The sequence below is a fragment of the Anas acuta genome, chromosome 10 (genome assembly GCF_963932015.1).
Source record: "Anas acuta chromosome 10, bAnaAcu1.1, whole genome shotgun sequence".
NCBI classification, from domain to species: Eukaryota; Metazoa; Chordata; class Aves; order Anseriformes; family Anatidae; genus Anas; species Anas acuta.
This window is the reverse complement of record NC_088988.1, coordinates 18,916,557-18,937,875: the sequence shown is the minus strand read 5'-3', so window position 1 is coordinate 18,937,875 and position 21,319 is coordinate 18,916,557. Positions and strand designations below refer to the sequence as shown.

The window sequence follows — 21,319 nt, the reverse complement described above, 5'->3', positions numbered from 1 at the left end:
TTGTCATGAATTTTTAAAATGTTATTTTCTCTCCTATTGCACATGCCACCCCTGTTCTTTGTTCCCATTACTTAAATAATTGTGACTGACCTGAAATGGCTTTCAGCATAATGAAAGCAACTGGGAGAAAGTAAAAATGGGATTGCTGACCCAGTTTGCAAAGTAGCCTTTAAAGCCTACTTTTATTAAGTTTATTATTTTTGTATGTTAGTGATAATTATTGTATTTGTCTCATCCCAAATAAACGCTTTTGCTCTACCAACAATCCAACTCCCTTTCATGCTCTTTGTAAAGCAAAAAAAAGGGATCCAAAGCCCTCATATTAAAAAAAATTAATACACCACCAGCTCAGGGGATTTTCTAGCAAACAGCAAATCTGACGTTCATTGTACTCAACTCTCATCTCATTCTCTTTTTCACAGGAGCTTACAGTGCCAGTCAAGGTATAAATTGCATCCGTGAAGATGTGGCTTCATATATTGAAAGAAGAGATGGAGGAGTTCCTGCAGATCCAGATAACATATATCTTACCACTGGGGCAAGTGATGGCATTGCTGTAAGTGTTAAAATTAAACCTGTCTCTTCCTGGTATAAATTATACATCACTAGTTACCTTCAGAAATATTGATCTCTGTTGAACATCTGGTCTCACAAATTCTTGTGAGTTTGATCTAATAGATACAGAAGTCAAACTGAATTGATAACAAATACACCCAATTATGAGGATTTAAGGTGCCAGCTACGTAACAGACCCATGGAGTCTCTTAATATATATTGACCAGTACCTTTTGTATAGGCAGTGTAAGTTACATACACACTGCAATATAAATATAGGAGACAGACCACTAAGACTGAATGATGTCCTCCATAGTTAGAATGCATTAAGCACTAAAGGTCAATCAATCCATGGCAAAGAGGTGAGAAGTCTTGGGAGCTCTTCTTCCTAATAAACACTCTGCTAGTGCAGATTAATGCCAGTGAAAATCTCAAAGATCCATTTCAATAGCTATCTTCGGGAGAAACTAGGTGTTGGCTTCAACCAACGTTCAAAGATGGTAATCATTTAAGAGAAATAACTGTTATATTTTTACTTTACACAGGCACGTTTGCTGATATTACATCAACCAATAATTCTTTGCCTTATTTATTTATTTATATATTTATATATTTATTTAAGGCAGACTTGTTTGTTAAAGCTTGCTGTTGTTTTTAAATGACATCTAGTGGCAGAGTTCAGAATGGCAATGTTCAGACATAAACAGCTCTCCACATGACTTCAGAGAATTGGCTTTCTAGAGTTTCCAATGCCGAGTGTTATACTGGCAGCTTGTAGCTGGCATAGCGCATCAAATCCGTACCATGCTTATTTGATTTTGCCATTGGTAAAATGTCGGCAGTACAAAGAGTCTCATTATTTGTAACTTCCAGGGATAGAACAACCATTGTTCCATAACCTGGGGGACACAGAGTATTAAAGACTTTATTTTAAATTTTGCATTTAATTCCTGATTATATTTGTTGGATGCTTGGTATTTTTAAACTAGTGGTGGGTATAAAATGACGTTGATTATAAATCATTAGCTTAGCAACTGAGTGAGTATGTGATGAGAGGCGCAGAAAGGCAGATTTTGTTCCAGAACCTTGGGAAACTTAAAGGGTACTGCTGTTACATCTGAAGTGCTATTTCTGTTTTTACACTATAATAACATGTTGGTAATGATGCCTGCTCTGATTGTACCTGTACTTCAGTTCTCCATGGATTCTAAAGGCAAGAAATCTTTCCCCTGCCCACACCAAATGTACTCTTTTATCTAATTCACACATAAAAAGCCTACACAGGCACACGGCTGTTGGGAACAGGTAAATCCTCTGGACTTATCTTAGCACAAGCATTCCATTTCTGCCTGTGTTTTCTGGGCACAAATTACATATAATGTAATAAGATGTGCATATAATACATCCTAAGATATGCAGACTTTTGCTCTCTCGTATTTCTTGAACATGAAAGCATAATGCCAGTCTCTAGCTTTGGTGCCATATGGCCACTTTTGCTCCTAATCTGAAACAGGTCTCCCATTACAAAGGAGAACCTCCATGTGCCCCAGTGCTAATTTTTGGTTTTATTTCTTGGCCTCTTGTGTTCACTGGGACAATACGAGTGGAAGGCAATGAGCAAAAACTAGCTGAGGCTTCTTTGCTTCTAACTGTAATTGGGCACAGTAAAAAAACAAACAAACAAACATATGATCTAGACACTGCTTTTTCCAAGTTTCCCTCTAGCCTTGTGCTCAGAATTTTTTTTCTACATTTTGAAGTTGATCAGACATCATGTTCAGGAGCTGTGACATGCAGAGGAATTCTCTGAAGCTCAGTTAGACCATCCTTACCCAGTCAGTAACTTAACTTGAAAAAAAAACAACACTCTTTGATGTAAGGCAACGACCGTCAGCTTTTAGAAATCTATCTTAACTCTAGATTCTTTTAAGAAGAAAGATCAACAACATATTCTAGAGTATACTAATAATTCTGACTTACGACTTTTTTTTTCCTACTTTTTCCCCAGACAATTCTAAAGATCCTGGTCTCAGGAGGTGGAAAATCCCGAACAGGAGTGATGATCCCTATACCACAGTATCCCTTATATTCAGCAGCCATATCTGAACTCGGTGCCATCCAGGTGAACTACTATTTGGATGAAGAAAATTGCTGGTCTCTAGATGTGAATGAACTTCGCCGCTCCTTGAATGAAGCTAAGGCATATTGCCATCCAAAAGTCCTCTGCATCATCAACCCAGGAAATCCCACAGGTCTGTAGTGGTTTTGTTGTATTGATGTTTGTATTGATGTTTGTATTGATGTTTTTCTAATACATTTTTTTTTCTCTTTCATTCATTTGACATTGCAGGCAAATCCAAAATACGTATCAAATATTTAAAGCTGAGTTCTAGAGATCAGTACTTTATGTAGGATGGTACAGCATACTTTCAGAAACTTCTTTTTGGTATCATGGAATTCCAGAAACTTGGGGAGAGAGAAGGGAGCAGGTTCACTTCACTGCATCACATCTGAAGTCATTGCTTCCATTTAACTTATACAGTCTTGGGGAATGACTTTCAGTCACTTTTGGTCTGTATCAAGGATCTCGTCTCTAAGATGCCTGCAAGGCAATGACAGCAGATGACTCTGAACTCAGTGGCAAGCACTGCCTCTCTTGGAAAGATTTCTTTCTTTGCACAGTTGAGGATGCTTAGTGAGAAACTAGCTCGCACTGTTCCGGATTTGTTTGAGCTGTGGAGTTGCAGCTATTCTTGCATGAGCTGGACTCCCCAAGGCAAGGTTTTGTCTTCCATAGTCAGTGGGAAGATTCCTACCTAAGTAATATTCCTGCAGAAATCCTAAGGCTTCCATGGGATCAAGTGGAACCTTAAACAGTGTGACAAATACAGAAGGACCAGGGCTCCTTCACCAAGCTAAAAGAAATCAAACTTTCAAATAAGATTAATTTTCTTCAACCTATTTGAGACTACTAGGACGAGACAATTGTCAGTTATCATTATACACATAATGTTTATTAACATTATTTTGCATTACTATTAGTGGCTTGGGGATGGAAGGTAACAAATAAAATTAAATGACTGTAAACAGTCATAAGTGGTCTTTCTGTTGCTTGTCAGGTGAACTGCAGTAAAAATCTATGTGTATATGTTCATAGCTCACTGCACTTTTGCAGAAAGTTGGCTTGAGTCAATACATCTTACTTGAGTCAGGAAGGCACAGTGTCAATTACTGTGGCTTGGCTCACAAACAGGAACACAATAATTCATCCCCTTGCAATTATCTGTCAAACTTGTGCTTAAACTGCATTGTGAAATAACCTGTTCAATCATTACACGTGTGAGGATTTCAAACAATCACTTATACACAGACTACTCTTAGTAAATTACTGATGCTCATGCTTCCTTTGTTTGGGATGGACTAAGTTGCCTTGAACCATAACACCTCTAAAAATGTTCCTTGATTTCAGACTTAGTGAATTGTATTCTAAAATTCAACAGCCCTTTTCTGAGACAGAGGAGCATCTTATTGAAAAGGTAGTTGTCTAACTAGGTCTGCACTAAAAGATTTGTCTGTATGCTCCACTAACTTTATTTTTCTTGCTTTAAAAATCAAACTATAGGACAGGTGCAAAGCAGAAAGTGCATTGAAGATGTGATACACTTTGCTTGGGAAGAGAAACTTTTTCTTCTGGCTGATGAGGTAAGGGTGTATTCTGTTCCCTCAAAAGCAGAGCTAAGAGTAAGCATAAAAATGTAACTTTGTTCCATATGTGGTAGTGGTGCATTTTAAAGAACAGATTCTCTATTATCATATAAAGACATGGACAAACATGCGAGATTATTAATATTGGGGGTTAATGAAAGGTGGCTCGATCTGGATTTGAACTAGAGAGAAAGTGTAGGGGACACAAGCAGGAAACACGAGGAAGAGACTTTACTAGAACTGACCTAAAAACCTGTGTGATTTTCAGAGCACTTAAAATGAAAGCAACAGAAGGAAAATCAATTTAAATGTACAAGTCAAGGGTAAATTATATAAAGAAGTTCAATGTTTTTCCAAAGGCTAAACTATTAAGTATGGCTACATGAGATAAAACACATCATTACAGTAACTATTACTTAACAAAGAACCTTGTGTCCTCTAAAGGCTTAAGTTTCAAGCGTAACAACTGTTTCTTCAGTTCAGATCTGGCTCTCTAAAAGGCCGTCTTTTATCGTTAGCTGGAGGAACAGAGTACATTAATGTCTTCTGACTGTTCAGGTTTACCAGGACAATGTGTACTCTGAAGGATGCCAGTTTCATTCCTTCAAAAAGATTCTGTATGAGATGGGACCTGAGTACTATAACAATGTTGAACTGGCCTCTTTTCACTCTACATCTAAGGGATACATGGGCGAGTAAGTCTGTTTTCATTTAACATTTTAATTTTAATTTTTAATTTAATTTTTCACCTTCCCTGTTAATCTGATTGGACAGACATTTTTCATTAGTGACCTGAAGGTAATCCAGCATCTTCTATTGATTTTAATTTAAAAAAATGTTAAGAAAAAGAAAACAAACATTTAAGCAGTGATGAATTAGCCCTGTGGTTTTCAATGTACTGAATAGTTCAACATTATGAATGTATTTATTTCAGACACTGAATGCCTCTGTTCCACAAAGCTGAAATCCTACAGTCCTAAACCTGTGATAAAGGAAAAGAGGCTCTCCAAAATCCAACAGAACAGCTTAAGTACATTTAATGTCACTAGGACATTAATATTACAATTGTTTGGGTTTGGTTGTTTTGGAGAGGAAGAGATGGAATAAAAAGAATGTTCTGATTAAATGCATTCTGTGACAGCCATATGTGCTTGTTCTGAAGAGAAAGCAGTCCATGTTAATAGTTAACTTGTCCAACAGGGAAGCCACATGTACGCTATTTTCCCTGTATGGGATACTAGAGCTTAATGGTATGGTATTTAGTGCCATCTTAGAACAATGACTATAGCAGCTGTTTCAACACCAGTGTGTTATATATTGCAAGATCTTAACTCTCTTGCCACTTTTGCAATTATTTTCATCGCTTTTCCAGTATTTTATATATATATGTGTGTATATATATATACACACACAATCTTTTCTGTTCACTCCATAGATGTGGCTACAGAGGAGGTTATATGGAGGTCATTAACTTGCACCCAGAAATGAAAGGACAGCTTGTTAAGCTGCTTTCTGTTCGCATTTGTTCTCCAGTCTCAGGACAAGCAGCAATGGATATTGTAGTTAATCCTCCAGTACCTGGAGAAGAATCCTATTCACAGTTCATAAAGGTCAGTGATAACATGCTTATTCTGTTGTACATTTCCTAAACCTATCCTGAGCACCGTGAACTCAAAATATGCATAGAGACCAGACCTTTTTCTTCATTTTACAGAACTATGCAGTTGTTTTTTGTTTGTTTTTATATTAACTGAATATATCTACCTTAAAATATTTTTTATTCCTTTTATGGTTCCTTTGCTTAGGAGCCAAAGAAAAGCTAAGAATGCATTATTAAATCACGTCTTCTGCTGCTAAGTTCAACTTTTCTTCTGTGTTTAGCATAAGAAAAAAATGCATCTATATATATGCTTTTACTAAATCTAAAGAGGAATATAAGTTCAGAGTTATAAACTCAGCCTTGTTCTTAGGTATCCCTCTATACACTGACCTATATGGCATTCTGTGTTAAGTATACATATATTTTTTCACCTGTACAAATGAAACAAAGTATGGCTTAATAAATTACAGTACTGAGTCAGACCAAAGGTTCAGGTAACATGGTCTCTGAAAATAGTCAAGGGTGGATGCTTAGAAGGAAGAACAGGACATGCAGATAGAGGTTTGAGCAGGTTATTTTCTATCTATAACACTTCATAGTTATACCTTGCTAATGCCTTTTTTTGCATTGCTGGCTGTAAAAGTAAGACTGGACTTAGGAGCATCACTTGTTCTAAAAGCTCAGCAGAGTCCTAGAAATGCTTAATTCTGGGTAGGCTCCTTGAAGCATCCCTTTTTTCTCTAGCATTTTTACTGCCACTTCAAATATGCCAAACTGAACACCTTCCTTTTTAACAGGAGAAGGAGTCTGTTTTGAATAATCTTGCCAAAAAAGCAAAACTGACAGAAGACATGTTTAACAAGGTACCAGGAGTTCACTGCAATCCACTTCAAGGAGCTATGTATGCTTTCCCACGGATCTTTATCCCTGCCAAAGCCATTGAGGAAGCAAAGGTCAGTCATCCATTTTTTCCAGTCCATTTTAACCTTCACATGCTTGTGCCTGCTACTTTTAATGATGAACTTTTATTCCAGAGGTAGAGTAAGGCCATGTAAAAAAAAGGACTTCGTTGGCTATGTATGATCTTAAAAGTAACACGACCTTTACTTAAAAAGTAAACAGAGCATTTCTCTACACTTGTAAGACATCCAGGTTGAGAATGCTAACCAGGGAGGGTAGTGTTAAATAAAGTCACAGGACAGACAGGTAGCTGGATTCATGCACATTCCAGATTGCTGCCCCTGCCCAGGCTAGGTCGAGCCAGGTTATGTGCCTGGGACTGTGACCAGCTGAACACTACTGGCCCTGTAAAGAAACTACATTCAGCAAGCATAGGAAAGAGAGAGGGAGGTTGTCTTACCAATTTTAGTTCTGCACAATAGCTTTTTTTTCTTTCTTTTTTTCTTTTTTTTTTTCCCCACATTGGGGTCAGTCAATTATATCACTAAATGACAAGTCTTGTTCCTAGCTGGAGCTCTGTTATCCAATATGTAACATACAATTTTTAAAGGGAATTATAACTACATAGCTGAGGGCAAAAACAGGGCTCTTTCTGCTGATTCTGTGACAAGGTGTATAACCTGCATGTATGTAAGAACTTCCATAGTTATTAATCAGGGGACTTTCTAGTCAGCAGATAATTCAAGGGAAAAAATAGTAACTGCTAACAGAACTGGAACACACCGCTCTAATTTCATTTTGTCAAATGTCCGTAGCTTAGGTTTTTGTAAATACCATTTTGAGATTTTTGACAAAAAGCTACAAGCCAGTCAAGGAGTAAAACAAAATTATCTAGAAGCTTTCTTTCAAAGCAAGTGTTTTATGTAGGTTCTTTACCCTTGCTCCTCCATGAATTACCATTTTTTAATTAAGTGTGAACTGTATAATTAGGAATTGTTCTTCACGTATTTAGTAATAGTTAAAATTGAAACTAACAATGCAAGACAAGGTTTCAGGAAAAAAGAAAAGTTATGAAATGAGTTATAGTTATTTGGAATATTTTGACTTCATTAATTCCAAAGCATCCACTCCACTAGGCTCATAAAATGGCACCCGACATGCTATATTGCATGAAACTTCTGGAAGAGACTGGAATTTGTGTTGTACCTGGAAGTGGATTTGGCCAAAGAGAAGGAAGCTACCATTTCAGGTACAGTTTCTGTTGATTTAAAATCAAATGAACTGTAATAAGCTAAGTACCATCCCAATACTTTATTTTCTGACTAAATATAAGAAATCTTATTTACATTGATGTCGTCTCACTCTACTGACATTTTCTGTGGTTGAACAGACCTGATCTGCTAGATGAGCTATTCGGGTTTTTACAGTGTTTTCCCAGCTTGCTGACATAGCTTTATTCTATTTTTATACACTGACATTTGAAATGTCTTCTCCACAAATAAAAACAATAATTAGTAGCTTATACTCTAAGCTTTAAAGTCGGCTAAGGCATTAATAAGCGGAGGGGAATTAAACAGTGTTTCGATATGGAGAAATCATGTGAAAGATGCAGTACCTTCCCCTATAAATCTGCTCTACACACACTGAATTACTTTGTTTACTGAAACAAGAAATTAGACTAAGTCTTTTAATACCAAAACTGAATATAGAGTTCATTGCTCTTGCTTCCAATAAACAACGTTTTATTAGAATCAAGCCACTGATAGCTGCAGTTTATCATGGAATTTAGTCTTGTTTGGTCTGAAGCAATGTAACAGAGGGTACCATTAGCTATGCAAGTTCAGCAGTACAGATAGCTGAGTTAGATGTCCGGGTGCATGCAGCTCCAGGGAAAAGCTGTTGCAAGTCCATCCCTGTACATGTGTAGAAAAATGTTTGTTTGTTTGTTTTTTTCCTCTGTAATTCTTGTGTACAGGCTGATAACTCAATGTGATCTTCAGATTATGCTGAAGGAAAAGGGGGACTTAAACATGCAGTGTGGGATATTATATTGTTTAAATTGTATTTAAATTTTCAATTCAGAAAGAAACGTACATCTTCTCATAATCACCAGCCCTTCATACTAAACAAAAAAGTATTTGACATAACTGCCACCAAAATGGAAACTGACTCACTGATTTTTCTTCCTGATAATGTTTTGTATCACTCAGCAAAAAAAATAAAAATTCTGTAATTACTATACATTAACCAATGGAAACTAATTGCTCCAGTTTAATATTTGATTAAAGCATAAATGCAAAAAATTAGAGCACCACATCAAAACAGATATTTAGATTTACATATTACTAGCATTGCCCTGAGATAAGTCAACATCTGTGTCAAGATTACACATCAGTTTGTTTTGAAGACAATGTTGGATATATATTTTTTTCTTCTAAATATTATTTTTCAGAATGACCATACTTCCTCCAATAGAAAAGCTGAAGATCCTACTGGAGAAAATGAAAGACTTCCACATAAAGTTTCTTGAAAAATATGCATGAAACTGCTGTGGCTTTTTCCTCCATCCCCTCCCCGTCAAGGTGAACGCAGAAAATGAACAAGAATCTGCTGAAAATGTGCTGTTCATCTAATTAAACTAAATTCAAACTAGACAGAACTTATTTCAGATACAGCTAAGACTTACTGGATTGAATTTAATGTCTGTTAATATACGACATTGTTACACCAACTTTTTTTTTTTTCTTTCAAGAGGAAGGGGAAAATGAGAAGAGAACGGTGGAAGGAGTCAGTAAATGATTTTGTGCCTTGATTGGAAGTTACATTCTTGAATTTTTGACTCAACAGGCTGGGGAAAGGAGTTGGTCATGACATCTACTACTGTTTTTTGGGGAGGTGTTTTTGTTGTTGTTGTTGTTTTTATAAGACAGAAATGCTCGGAGCAATTGTTTAGCTAGGAACATGATTCCCATCTTAAAATTCTAAACAAAAATTCAGAAGCCTACTGCAAGGTACTACAAGGTACTGGATTTTTCCTTTTTTGTTTTTAAGTATGAAGTGTTCTCTGGATCTGATTAAACGTGTAGGTACAGCATGCTTATTTAAAAAAAATCACTGGCAGATGTGTGTAGATACCTTTGAACTTCTGTTAAAAAGAAATCCTGCCATCACAGCATAATCAGAGTGAATATACAGTTTTGATCACAGGAGTGAATATGGTGTCTGTTTGAACCCTATTTGTATGAAACTGAAACATAATGGGGAATATTAGCTTCTTCTTCATATACTGTTGTACTCTTATTAAAACACAGCTAAATCAAGTAATCATCTAGGAGTACAGCTGTATTACTCCACTAATCCATGCTAGTTCCACTAAAACAGAGAAAGAAGGCTTCAGTTTGCCTAGAGTTGGAAGCCGGATGCCTTCTGCTAGCACTGGTAAAGTACTGAAGAAACATAGCTTCCTTCCAGTATTCAGCCATGAAAGCATTAACATTTTTCAGGCTTAGGCTCAGCATTTCATGGAGTTTATTCATTAAGAATATCCCATTTCATCTAGTCATTAAATGATTAAAGTAAATTCATTTTAATGTCTACCAGCACTTTGTTAGGCTGCCTTTGTAGCTGCTTCAGCATCCTATGCTGATCCAGGTAATACTAAAGCCAAGGGCTAGAGAATCAAGATATGGATAAAGGATGTGCCAAACCATTATGTGTAGAAGACAGAGATGTTGACAATAATTGTCCTTGCTACAGCAGCTGCTCAGCTATGACGTAGCATTGGCAGTTGGTATACTTCTCACTGCTCCTCACAGAAGGTTGTGAGAAAAAACTTAGCACTTCTCAATTGTCTACCAGTGGACACAGGTTCAAAAATGAAAATCACATGCTGCTACACAAAGTATGTATGTATGGAAGCTTGGGGAAAAAACATTTCACAAAAAAATTTACTTTCATCTGTAATGGGTGAAATGATTTCTGGGAGGACAGCAGACAGGGAACACTTACATTGCTACTATCCATTGATAAATGCAAGCTTTTATCTGTTAGCACTCTCCCCTTGGCATCCTTAACATGCACTAATAAAACAAATTTATAAAGCAAAACTGTAGTAAGAGGTTAGAACATTGATTTAAAAATATGACAAACAGCGCTTTCCTAGTCTAGAAATGTGTCTAAATCAGATCTGGCTTTCCACTTGTAGATTGAAACTTGTAGATTGAAACTAAAATCTAACAATGGGAGTTAGAATATTTTTTATATTTTTGTAACTACAGCTTTTTCATTGGGGTAGTATTTGTAATTTAATAAGTGGATAGATTTTATATTTGCCTTGCATATGCACCTGATACTTCTGGAAAAATGTAAAGGTTTACAAATTTCTAATGATACTTTACAGGTGTCAAAGGCTTTTTGTTTTAAGTCAGGACCGCAATTCTTACACTTTTAAACCAAAATATAATGGCATAAACTGAAGTGTTGGGTTTTTTTTGTTTGTTCTGTTTTGTTTTTAACATTCTATTATGGTGCCTTTTATGTTTCTGACATTATAAGAAATAACGCTTTGTTCTTGATGCATCTCGTATGGAAGAGTGGTGATTTCTATTGTCCATCCACAATATTTGTATGTACTGTGATAAGGTAGATGTGCATTTTGTGGGTCAATCCTGTAAAGCTAAGAAAGGAGGTTTATTTTCAATGTCTATGAAATATTTGATTAATAACAGACAATCCTTACTTTCAAGTGCATGCTTCTAGGTTTGATTTTCCTACAGGTGCTCCTTATAATGGTACTTTAGATGTATGAGAATTCCAAACAATAAAGCACATGTTTAAAAAAAAAAAAAAAAAGAAAAGAAAAGAAGAAAGAGCAATAGTTCTCCATTTCCTATGTTACTGAAACAAGATTTCCTGGATTGCACAATTTGAAGCATTTAACTTCATGTTGGAAATAGTATTTACTTTAATCCATGTATTAGACCATTGATTTATGCATTGCTCCAGTTTACGGATTAGAAATTTGACAGACTTGTTGTCACAAAACTATTCCTCAGCAATGCAGAATTGAACATGCAGATGATCTTAGACATACTCATAATTAATCAAATATTTTTCTCTAAGGAGTTGTAACCAGGAGTTAAGCAAAACAGATTTATTTCTTCATAGAGAGGATCAGTCTTGACTAAGACTGAACAATTGTGGCCTGAAAGGTTTGGTGAGGGGATTGTTTGGTATTGTTTTTTTTTTTGTTTTTTTTTTTTAAGTCTTATTACATGGTTTGTATGAGATTAAACATACCGAGCAACATGATCTTGTCTTTTTTTGCAGTGATACCTCAGAATATCTTTAGCGATGTTTGGTAATTCAAAAGAAAATACAGTTTAGGGAAAGGGAAGCTAGTCCTGCTTGTGCGTATAGCTGCACCACTAAAACAAAAGCAAAAGCTGGCTATATCCTTGTTTGTGTCAGGTATTGGAGTGTTTTCTGGAGCTGAAGCATCTACTTGGGGGCACTTCTTTGGGGGCATTGTGGTATTGTGGTGGGGTTGTTTGCTTTACAAACAAGAACATGGGCTGATCTAAAATGATACTACGAGTTGTCAGTCTGAGTTCACAGGTTTGTTTGAGTGATGTAGTCCGTCCCATCTGGCTCAGTAGATCCTGAGGTCATGCCAGTCACAAGAAGAGTTGAAGAACCTACTAACTTCAGAGAGCTTACAACATGAATTGTGTACACTGTATGAAGAAAACCCTAGTGTTTTACAACATTATCTAAATTCCTTTTAATGCAGGTCCTCATTCAATAAAGAATACAGGTTAGGTTATTTGTATAAAACCTAAAATACTCAAACCTCTGGTGTGTTTATTATTATTATTATTATTTAGATTCATGTAAGGTCACACATTTCTACAAGGAATTACATTTTTAATAATATTCCTTTGAATATTTTAATACATTCAGTACTGTGTGTATCCTTGACGCTCCACACCATTACGTTTTTCTCCTTTCACCCGGTCAGAGCTTACACAAACTGTAGGGCTTTGCATAACGCCTTGCGGCAGGACGAGCAGTGAAGTAACGAGGTACGGGGCCGCGGCTTCCCAGCGCCCGCCCCAGGCAGCCGCACCGCCACCAGAGGTACCAGCAGTACCAGTACCGTCAGGACCACCACCACCAGTGCAGCGGCCAGCAGCGCCTGCTTCAGAGCAATTCATAAAAGCGTATTTTAGGAGGAATTTCTCATTTTTCTCCACCAGGAGAAAGCGCCTGTGCGCGCCTAACCCGCCCGCCTGCCGCGCTCGGCTCCTGTCAGGACGCGGCAGCCCCGTCCCCGCTGCGCCTCTTTGGCCGTGCCTGGCCCCGGGGCTTCCCGGGGCTCCCCGGGACGTCCTCGCCGCCTCCCCTCTCCCTCCCGACGAGGCCGGCCAGGGCCCCCCGGTGCTTCCAGTGTCGGGGGCCGGGGCCGCCCGTTACGGCCGCCCCCAGGGCGTGCCCGCCTCGGCCCCGGGGCGGAGCGGGGGGAGGCAGGTGCGGAGAAGCCCCCGCGCTTCGGAAAGCTCCCGGGGTCAGGAGCCGCTCGTTTGTCCCTGGGTGGTCGCAGCCATGCCCGTGAGGAAGCCCCCGGTCAAACGGCGCAGCACCGACTCGGGCGTGGAGCCCGACCGCGGGGCGCTGTCCCAGGAGAAGAAGGCCCAGCGCACCGCGCTCTTCCTCAGAGACTTCGAGCAGCAGGGTAGGGCCGGGGCCCGGGGCCCGACCCGCCGGGGCCGGGTGGGCAGAGCTCAGAGCCCCAGCAACGGCCCCCGCGGGCGCCGCCGCTCCGTGAGGGGCCGCCCTGGCAGCGGGGGCGGGGGCCCGGGGCTGCTGAGGGGCCCCGCGGCCTGGGCGCCTTCCCCCGCTGCCGGCCTGAGGCGTTCGTGGTGTCGGGGTGCTCGTCGGTGGTAAGTGTGCCCCTTTTAAGTCTCTGCGCCGCCTGCGGTGCTGCCACGCTTCTCCTTAGAAGGTGGGCAAGAGGGTAACGTGCTCTGGTGTTATTAATGTCAGTGTTGCATCGAGCCGCTCGGAAATAGGTGCAGCTGTGCGGAGCTGCCTGAACTGGAGGCTTGCTTGCAAATCTCTTTGACTCCAAGTCAAATCACCCTATCGAAAACATGAAGTTGTTTTATGTGATCCAGCAGTGATTTTACTCGGAAATATTTAACACGTGTGGCAATAAAAGCCGGTTTTGTTTTAAAGCTAAGGAAAGCATCCGGGAAATGAAGAAAGAGCTTGATGCGCTCTTGCAAACGGCTGAGAAGGCGTTCACAGTGGAGTTGCTGAAGATACCACTTGCCATCAGAAAAATGAAAAGAAAAGACTTGCTTAGTAAGTATGTGTGATCAAAGCACTTGGTATTTGTGAGCAAATCAGACATCAGAACTTCTATGTGTGCCCTTGACTAATGTGAGAAAAAGCTGCAAGCTGGGGGACTTTTATGAAAAAGGTTTCTTTGCCTGCTGAATATTTTAAGCTGATCAGCAGCGGTGTTACATTGCAGGTGACCAGTCAATACTCTCATTCAGGTAGACTGATCCGTGTAACGCAGGGTGTAGAGTTAGTAGGTAACAGTTTGGTCTGGAGTTGTCTTTTTCTTGTGCTCTTAAGTCATCTTACTTAGAGCCTGAAGAGACAAGGAGTGATTACAAGTTTTTAGTAGTGTCTGTGCTTAAAAACTTAAGAACTACTTTTCATCTGAACATGTTCATCCTAGCCCCAGAGATTGTTTTGTCTTTCTGTTAATCTGAAGTCCTTGACTATTGAGCTTTTCTCATGTAGTGTTTATAGGTGGTGATGCATGAACAACTTTGATTTAAAATGCTGCATAAAAATGAGGTTAAAGCTGTGGTGGACACTCAGCATCAGATGTATATTCTGCTGAGAACTGATGTTTTTGGAATCTTCCTTGCAGCTGAAGTTGCAGGGGCAACACAAAGATTAAACCTATGACTCTTGTAGACCTTGAACTTACTGTAAGCCTTTGTGCTGAATGCACATTTGAATGCCTTTCTTGAAAGCTTCTACCTAAAAGCATTGGCTTTCAGCAGTGCAATGCTTTTTTTTAAAAAAATTGTTCTCTGAAGTCAGGCTACATACTGTGTGACTAAGCTTAGTATACTTTTAAAGACTAAATGTACTGAAGTAGCCGAAGATTTTTCTTTATTATTGTTTAGTGAACTGACTATCCTAAAGGACTTGTTACCTAAGATTATCTATTTAAGCAACTGCAATCTGGAATTACTTATTCAGTTTCACAGTCTGTAAGATAAGACCCTGCAGATAATAATTATGCAAGAAATAGTATATGAACAGGTTATACTTGCTTGTGTTACAGATTTGCAAGGAAGGGAGGAAGTGGCTCTTGCTGCTGCAGTGGTAAGTGTATCACACCTTGCAGACTAGAGATCTTTTTTTCCTACTGTAAAGATTTCAGGCAAATGATTTTGTTTGGCTATATGTTTAAAAAGATGAGATGAAAAGGCTACGCAGCCAGGCATGGTGCGGTTATGAACACTACCTAGAGATTTAGGATCATCTGTAGGCAGCAATCCGGATGTTCCTGAAAAACAAGCTGGCATTTAGCCAATCCTACTTCTGTCACTTACTTCTATGCCCCTTTGTTTCACTGCCTTCTGTAAGATAATATGCATTTGCTGGGTAAAAACTATTGACCTCTTTGTTGGATAAACATTTTGTAGAGTGACTCTTCTCTAGAAGATGTACCAAATCCCAAACTGATGAGGACCAACAGCAAAAAAGGCAAGTCACTCTACTAATATATATTTTTGCTCTTAATTTTTGTGTGATTTAGTGGTTTCAACTGATTATTTGCAAATGTTAAACCTGGAGAATATAAGAGTGTGTAGCTAGAAGTATAACATACAGGTCCCACCAGTTTTTGGTGCGGAGGATCATGAGCTATGCTGCTGTTCAGGTACTTGAAAACATGAGAGTTTCCCACTCTTTGGATTTATCACTGAAAATAGTGAGAAGAGACAGATTTAAGTGACTTGTCAGTGCATCACAGTATAGCAGAGGAGCTGGGAATGTTGCCATGTTATCTCATAGATTCTGCTTTGACCTGAAGCTTGCAAGGAAAGTACCATTCCTCTTTGTACTCCGAACTGTGATAAGAAGGACACTACCACTGAAATGCAGTTCAATTTTATCTGGGGGTTAAAGGGTTATCTAGTGCCTTTTAACGATCCAGTGCGTCACCATGTCTGTGACAAACACACAATTTGCTTTGAACTCTGTCCCAGGCAAATGACCATCAAATAACAGAATTGATACATAACTCTGAGTGGATAAATAGCATTAAAGGAAAAAAAAATGGTGTTTTATGATCTTCATGATGTCTTTATTTTCCTCCTCTTTCTAATATATTTCCAGTTAAGGTAACTACAATTGTTGAATATGAAGATGCCAAGCATACTTCTGCAAAGAAAATATCTAAAAAAGTAAGTTTGTCCTAAATAAACAACATAAGGGTCTAATCAGAACTGCTATGAACCCTGCTAGGTCCATAACCAGGCAGGCAAATGACCTGTTGCTTGTTCATTTGAAAAGTCAATTGCTTTAAATTCAATTTAAAGTAAGTTAAGCCAGGCTAAACTGCATAGTGTGTTAACTTCATAATAAAATACGGGATCTGCACTTTCAGTAATTCATTCAGACTTTCAAGTACTGAAGTAGTCATTCTCTCTTGATTTTTGAAGTCTTGATGGTTTGAGGAATCGTGTTTTGTTGAAACTTTTTCTAGTTACTGAACCTTGTATTAGAATAAATGTTTTTCTATGTTTGTATGACTTACATACTTTATCCACATTGCTCTCCAAAACAAACAGCAAAGGTGTATTAATTTTACCACCTCAGTCCTTCTGTGCAGTGCCTCAGCCAGACACTGATGTAAGTGTAAAGATGATGACTCAACAAAAGCAAAAAGATTATATGTGGAGTTACAGGCATTAATTATAAGAAGGCTACAAGTTGGAAGGGTGTATGTTAGAAAGGCTGTTGTTTGTACTGAACTTCAGTATGAACAAACATGGTTTGACATTTTAAAAAATCTCTTGTTTTAGAATGCATACCTGCCATTTTAAATATATGTAAAACTATAAAAGGTAGCACTATAGGGCTTAACTTCTTTTTAAACAGGGAATTCTTACAGTATTCTTCCCTGGAAATATCTATTGTGTTGCCTTAGAATGCCCCTTCTGTTAACTGCATTATAATATGCACACTTTCAGGTATGCAGAACAAAGTCACTGGTTTCATTGGGCTCTGGTTTAAATAGCAAACTGAACCCTATGTCTAGGTAAGTCTTGCCTTTTATAACTTGTGTAACTTACTTGAACCTATAAATACTGAATAGAATTATTTTCACATAAAGTAGCTGAGATTTGAGCCTGATAAAAATAAATCTGATCCAGATGCCTTTAATAACATGTATCAGATATATTGTAGTGATGTGAACCTTAAACAAGAAAGTACCTCTAGCTGACAAAAAGATCTTGCCCACTGAACAGTGCACAGTTGTGAAAGTTATCAGTACAGCTTTCCAAACAAAATACCTAGTGGAATAGAGTGTGTAAGGGAAACATCTTTGTTGCTTCTCGTTATGAGTAATAAACTGTTGTGTAACATAGCTGAAAGGAAGTTGTCATTAGTGGGGAAATAGATACTTGCAAAAACACCTTCAAGATAATACTATGATGGACCAAATTCAAGTCTCACTATAAGATCTAATGGGTTAAAAATAAATAAAAAACAGTGGGTATCTGCATGAAAAAGTTCTTTGAGATGTATATATGCCAGAGGTAGAACAGGAACTTGTACCCACTGGCACTTGTTTTGATACATTCAAATTGTATTCAAAAAGACAATTGAAATAATGTATCCAGGTGCCTAAAAGAAATTAGAAAGTCTTAGCCATATTTACATTATTTCCTTGAATTGGGATTATAGAATTTTTGGCTTGATGAAATCGAAATACAGAAGGCCGCTTTGCCTGGGGAAGTCTAGCTTTTCAGTTTTTGAAGACTGTGTTTATTCAAGTACAATAACATTGGTCCAAAACCATGCCTTTACAGTTATCTTCAAAATGTGTGTGGGAAAAGGGGGCAAAAGGAGCTTGTGAAGTATATTGCTGTCATTCAAATTTCTGTGAATGGAGTTAAAACCCAAAACTGGAAAGAAATTATTCTCTATATTCAGGCCAACCACACAGAACAAATGTCCTAAGAACATGTAAAATTAAATCCTGCTGAAAAAGGAACTTGCCAAGAGACTCTTTCACACAAAGTTCTGGGTGATCCCTTAATTATCCCCAAATCAGCTACTGCAGCCCTCCCTTACCTACTAATATAACTAATCCTTTCATTCCCCTATGGCATTAGGTTTTAATATGTCTACTTCAGGAGGGCTTTTTCACTTACATATAACTAGATATATCATGGAACACTTTAACGTTCTCTAATTCACCACCTATCTTCATCCAAGCTAAATTAGAAATAGATGAGGAAATTAAAACGAACCAAGAAACAAATCACTACTTTAATTCTTTTTCAGGTCTGTTCACTCTTCTGAGGCTGTTAAGACTGTTGCCTCTGATTGCAGTGCTACAAATTTAAAAGCCACACCAAAGACATCTAAAAGGTAAGGAGTATCAAGACCCTGTACACCTAAATGAATATAGATCTAGATACTAATTAATCATTATTCTAGATTTACTAGATCTTTATGGTCTGCCATTAACTTTGGTAGTGAGGATGTGAACCAGTCACATCTGCTTTGAGTGTGGGTGTTTACTTAGGTTTTCATGAAGGTACAGGATGCAGTGTTGTAAGTGAGCCAATTAACACCCACATTTACAAAAACAAACAAAACAAAACAAAAAAAAAACACAAACCAAAACATGTATTTATAATCTAATTTCTATTCCCATCTACCGTTCTTTAAAGATATAGTTTACAGCTTAGACTACCTCTCAGAGCATAAGCTTGATTGAAATGTGACCAATATGCATGCCCGTGTTTAAAAATAAACTGACCTCATTGAACCATCCAGATTTTCAGTTACCGTTCTCCATATACTACAGAGTTCTGTTTTGGCAGAAGTCACCAGATTGCGGTGGGTGGAGAGAGAGAAGAAGCTTGATAGTTAAGTGGGTCATGGAACCAGCACCTTTCACCATTTCACTTTGGCTTACTATAAATGTCAGACTTGTTGCCATGCAGAAGATAATCAAACCTTACATTTTTGTGGAGTATAAACAATTGTATCAAGAAAGAACTTCAGTTATTTTGCATGACGTAAGGCATGCCCTGTACCACAGAGCTAGCAGCTTCAGTATTTCTTACTACCTCCCTCTGAAATAGACTTATCTTAAGCCCAGAGGCATGCAGTTTCCTCTTCCCAAAACTGTTTATTCAGTGTTGATATTGAAGAGTGGATATTCTTGTTAGTGAGAGGTCCAAATGTCAGCTTGCCCCCTGGCCTGTAACAAGGACTTAGTTACTGCAGTGTTTCATGGACATACATCATTACCTAGTGGTGCTTCTGGCAGCACTGGAAGAGGCAAACACAATTGCTTTTTTGTTAGGTATGTTTGCTATGACATACATTTATTTCATGTGTGAAATTCTACAGAGCATAGGAAGTTAACCTTAAAGTAATGTTTTTTTCTTTTATTCTAGTATTGGACTACAACAGACTGTCTCGAGAACTGCACCTACCAGTGGAAGAGTTCAAGGCATGTTACTAAGAAGTAGATCAGTACCCCAACACAGAACTGTTCCATTTGTAAACATTCCCTTGGCTGATGGACAGGTATCAAACCTTATTAAAAAGTTTTTTCAACTTAGAGTAGCTAATCTGTGAATCATGTAATACTAATAATAGTTGTTATTATCATTAAATGAGATGCTGCTATGCAAAAGAAAGAACAATTCCTAAAATTCCACAACATAGCCAGGAAGCACATGGCTTTCAGAAAAATAGGCCATGCAAATAAAAACTTTCAGAGTAGTTTTTTCATCTTAAAACTGTTTCTCTTCATGTTTAGACCCTCTGTATGGCTGGTGGAGACCTCCGTAACATTGATGTGCAACTACTAAATCAAGATACAGTACAGCATATTCATAACTTAGTGGTAAGCTTAAACCAGTAGGCTTTTACACGCAATTATTCAAACACCTTGTCTGAGATTTTCATGTGAGACACTGTTATAGATTTCAGCTCTAAGTGCATAATCCTTTGGGGTTTAAGCCTGATTTTGTTGACATAGGCTGGAGGGAGAAATAGGGTAAGGGAGGAACAGGGAGGGGAGAAGTGCTTCACATATATAATGTAGAAAAGAACACTTAGAAGCATGTGCAGTTTGGTAACTGTCCAGGGGAGAACAAAAGCATAAGCTCTACCTTCTAGATTGCTCTGTTGTCTGTCCTTCCCTGGGTGCAAGCTGCCATTCTCTATCCCATTCACAGTGACTTACAAAGCTACAGCTAAGTTTCAGTTCTTGTTACAATCCATTAGTCTGTGTCCCTTGTTGCATAAGAACTACTCCTGATAATTCTCTGCTGTATTCAAAATACTACCTACCTTACTTTTGGTTCAAGGAAGTAAACTGTTTTCAAACAGAATGAAATGGAACAGAACTTTGCTGCATATAGTGCCTGACTTTCCTAAAGACAGACTTTTAGATGAATTAATCTGCAGCAGTAAGTATCTATCTAGGCCTAAGGAATATTAATCACTATAGTCTTGCAGGTATTAATTCAAATGCAGCTATAATGAGTTAAGATACAGACCTAGAAGCTGTCTTTATTTTTATATCAAGGTCCTGCCTCTGTAGGTAGAGAATAGGGAGTGCTTGCTCCCTACTTGCATTTAACAATGGTGATTTTTCTATTTTTTATAAGAACTGTTTGGTACCTTGAACTAAATTATTTTTCCCTCCCCTTAGAGTGAGCTGACTGTACTATATGGAAAGGCCACAGCTAAACCAAATTAATGGAACTGTCTTCTGACTCAAGGATTGTATGACATCTCTTGCTTGCCTCCCCTGAAGTGTTCAGAGAATGTTTATAATGTCTTAATAAAGCTGTATACTGCCCAATAAATGTTTTATACAAATTTATACAAAAGCTTAAACTGATGTGTTCTGATCTCTGTAAAGCATACAAATGCAGAAGAAAATTCTTCCACTTTCCCAGCTTCATAAAAGCTTAGTTAACATTTTAGTTCAATTCATAATAAAGTGAATAATAGATTGATGGAGAATACAGGTTTCAACTCTGATATTCTTAATATTTTTTTTTACGTAACATAGAGCTATTTAAGGTCATTCTTCCATGCATGCCACAACCAACATTGTTACTATTTTATTAGTTTACTGTTCGTGGGGTCTTCCCACTGGCAATCGCCTTGAGTTCAACTCAGGACTTAAGCTGAAGTGCATGTTTTGAAGTGCTTGCATAAAACTTGTAATAAAAAGTTGAATAAAATCATGTAATTTCATTT

At 38.0% G+C, this 21,319-nt stretch overlaps 2 protein-coding genes across 3 annotated transcripts in view; both read left to right on the top strand.

Moving 5' to 3' along the window:
* GPT2 (glutamic--pyruvic transaminase 2) overlaps nt 1-12,065 on the top strand; it is a 28,088-nt gene extending 16,023 nt beyond the window's left edge. The window contains exons 4-11 of the mRNA XM_068693456.1: nt 423-556; nt 2,564-2,807; nt 4,178-4,257; nt 4,819-4,955; nt 5,696-5,870; nt 6,658-6,813; nt 7,897-8,009; nt 9,213-12,065. Of these exons, the coding sequence (XP_068549557.1) occupies nt 423-556; nt 2,564-2,807; nt 4,178-4,257; nt 4,819-4,955; nt 5,696-5,870; nt 6,658-6,813; nt 7,897-8,009; nt 9,213-9,303 (1,130 nt within the window). The 3' untranslated portion in view covers nt 9,304-12,065. The remainder of the gene's footprint in view (nt 1-422; nt 557-2,563; nt 2,808-4,177; nt 4,258-4,818; nt 4,956-5,695; nt 5,871-6,657; nt 6,814-7,896; nt 8,010-9,212) is intronic.
* Nucleotides 12,066-12,995: 930 nt separating this feature from the next.
* On the top strand, nt 12,996-20,943 carry LOC137861877 (borealin-2-like). 2 transcript variants are annotated; one of them, XM_068693458.1, is made up of 10 exons: nt 12,996-13,493; nt 13,997-14,125; nt 15,132-15,172; nt 15,496-15,556; nt 16,190-16,257; nt 17,047-17,114; nt 18,368-18,454; nt 19,495-19,627; nt 19,863-19,949; nt 20,763-20,943. In XM_068693458.1, the coding sequence occupies exons 1-10, from the start codon at nt 13,364-13,366 to the stop codon at nt 20,808-20,810; spliced, it is 852 nt and encodes a 283-aa protein (XP_068549559.1). In that variant the 5' UTR covers nt 12,996-13,363; the 3' UTR covers nt 20,811-20,943. The 2 variants fall into 2 exon arrangements, with proteins under 2 accessions (XP_068549559.1, XP_068549560.1); XM_068693459.1 differs by lacking the exon at nt 12,996-13,493 and adding an exon at nt 13,500-13,701.
* The last annotated feature ends 376 nt before the right edge of the window (nt 20,944-21,319 follow it).

Excerpts from the sequence above, each read along its gene's own strand:
- LOC137861877 (XM_068693458.1), top strand. The coding sequence starts at position 13,364 with ATGCCCGTGAGGAAGCCCCCGGTCAAACGGCGCAGCACCGACTCGGGC. Across the intron at positions 15,173-15,495 it reads TGGCTCTTGCTGCTGCAGTG|AGTGACTCTTCTCTAGAAGA; the intron begins GTAAGTGTATCA and ends AACATTTTGTAG. Across the intron at positions 15,557-16,189 it reads GAGGACCAACAGCAAAAAAG|TTAAGGTAACTACAATTGTT; the intron begins GCAAGTCACTCT and ends ATATATTTCCAG.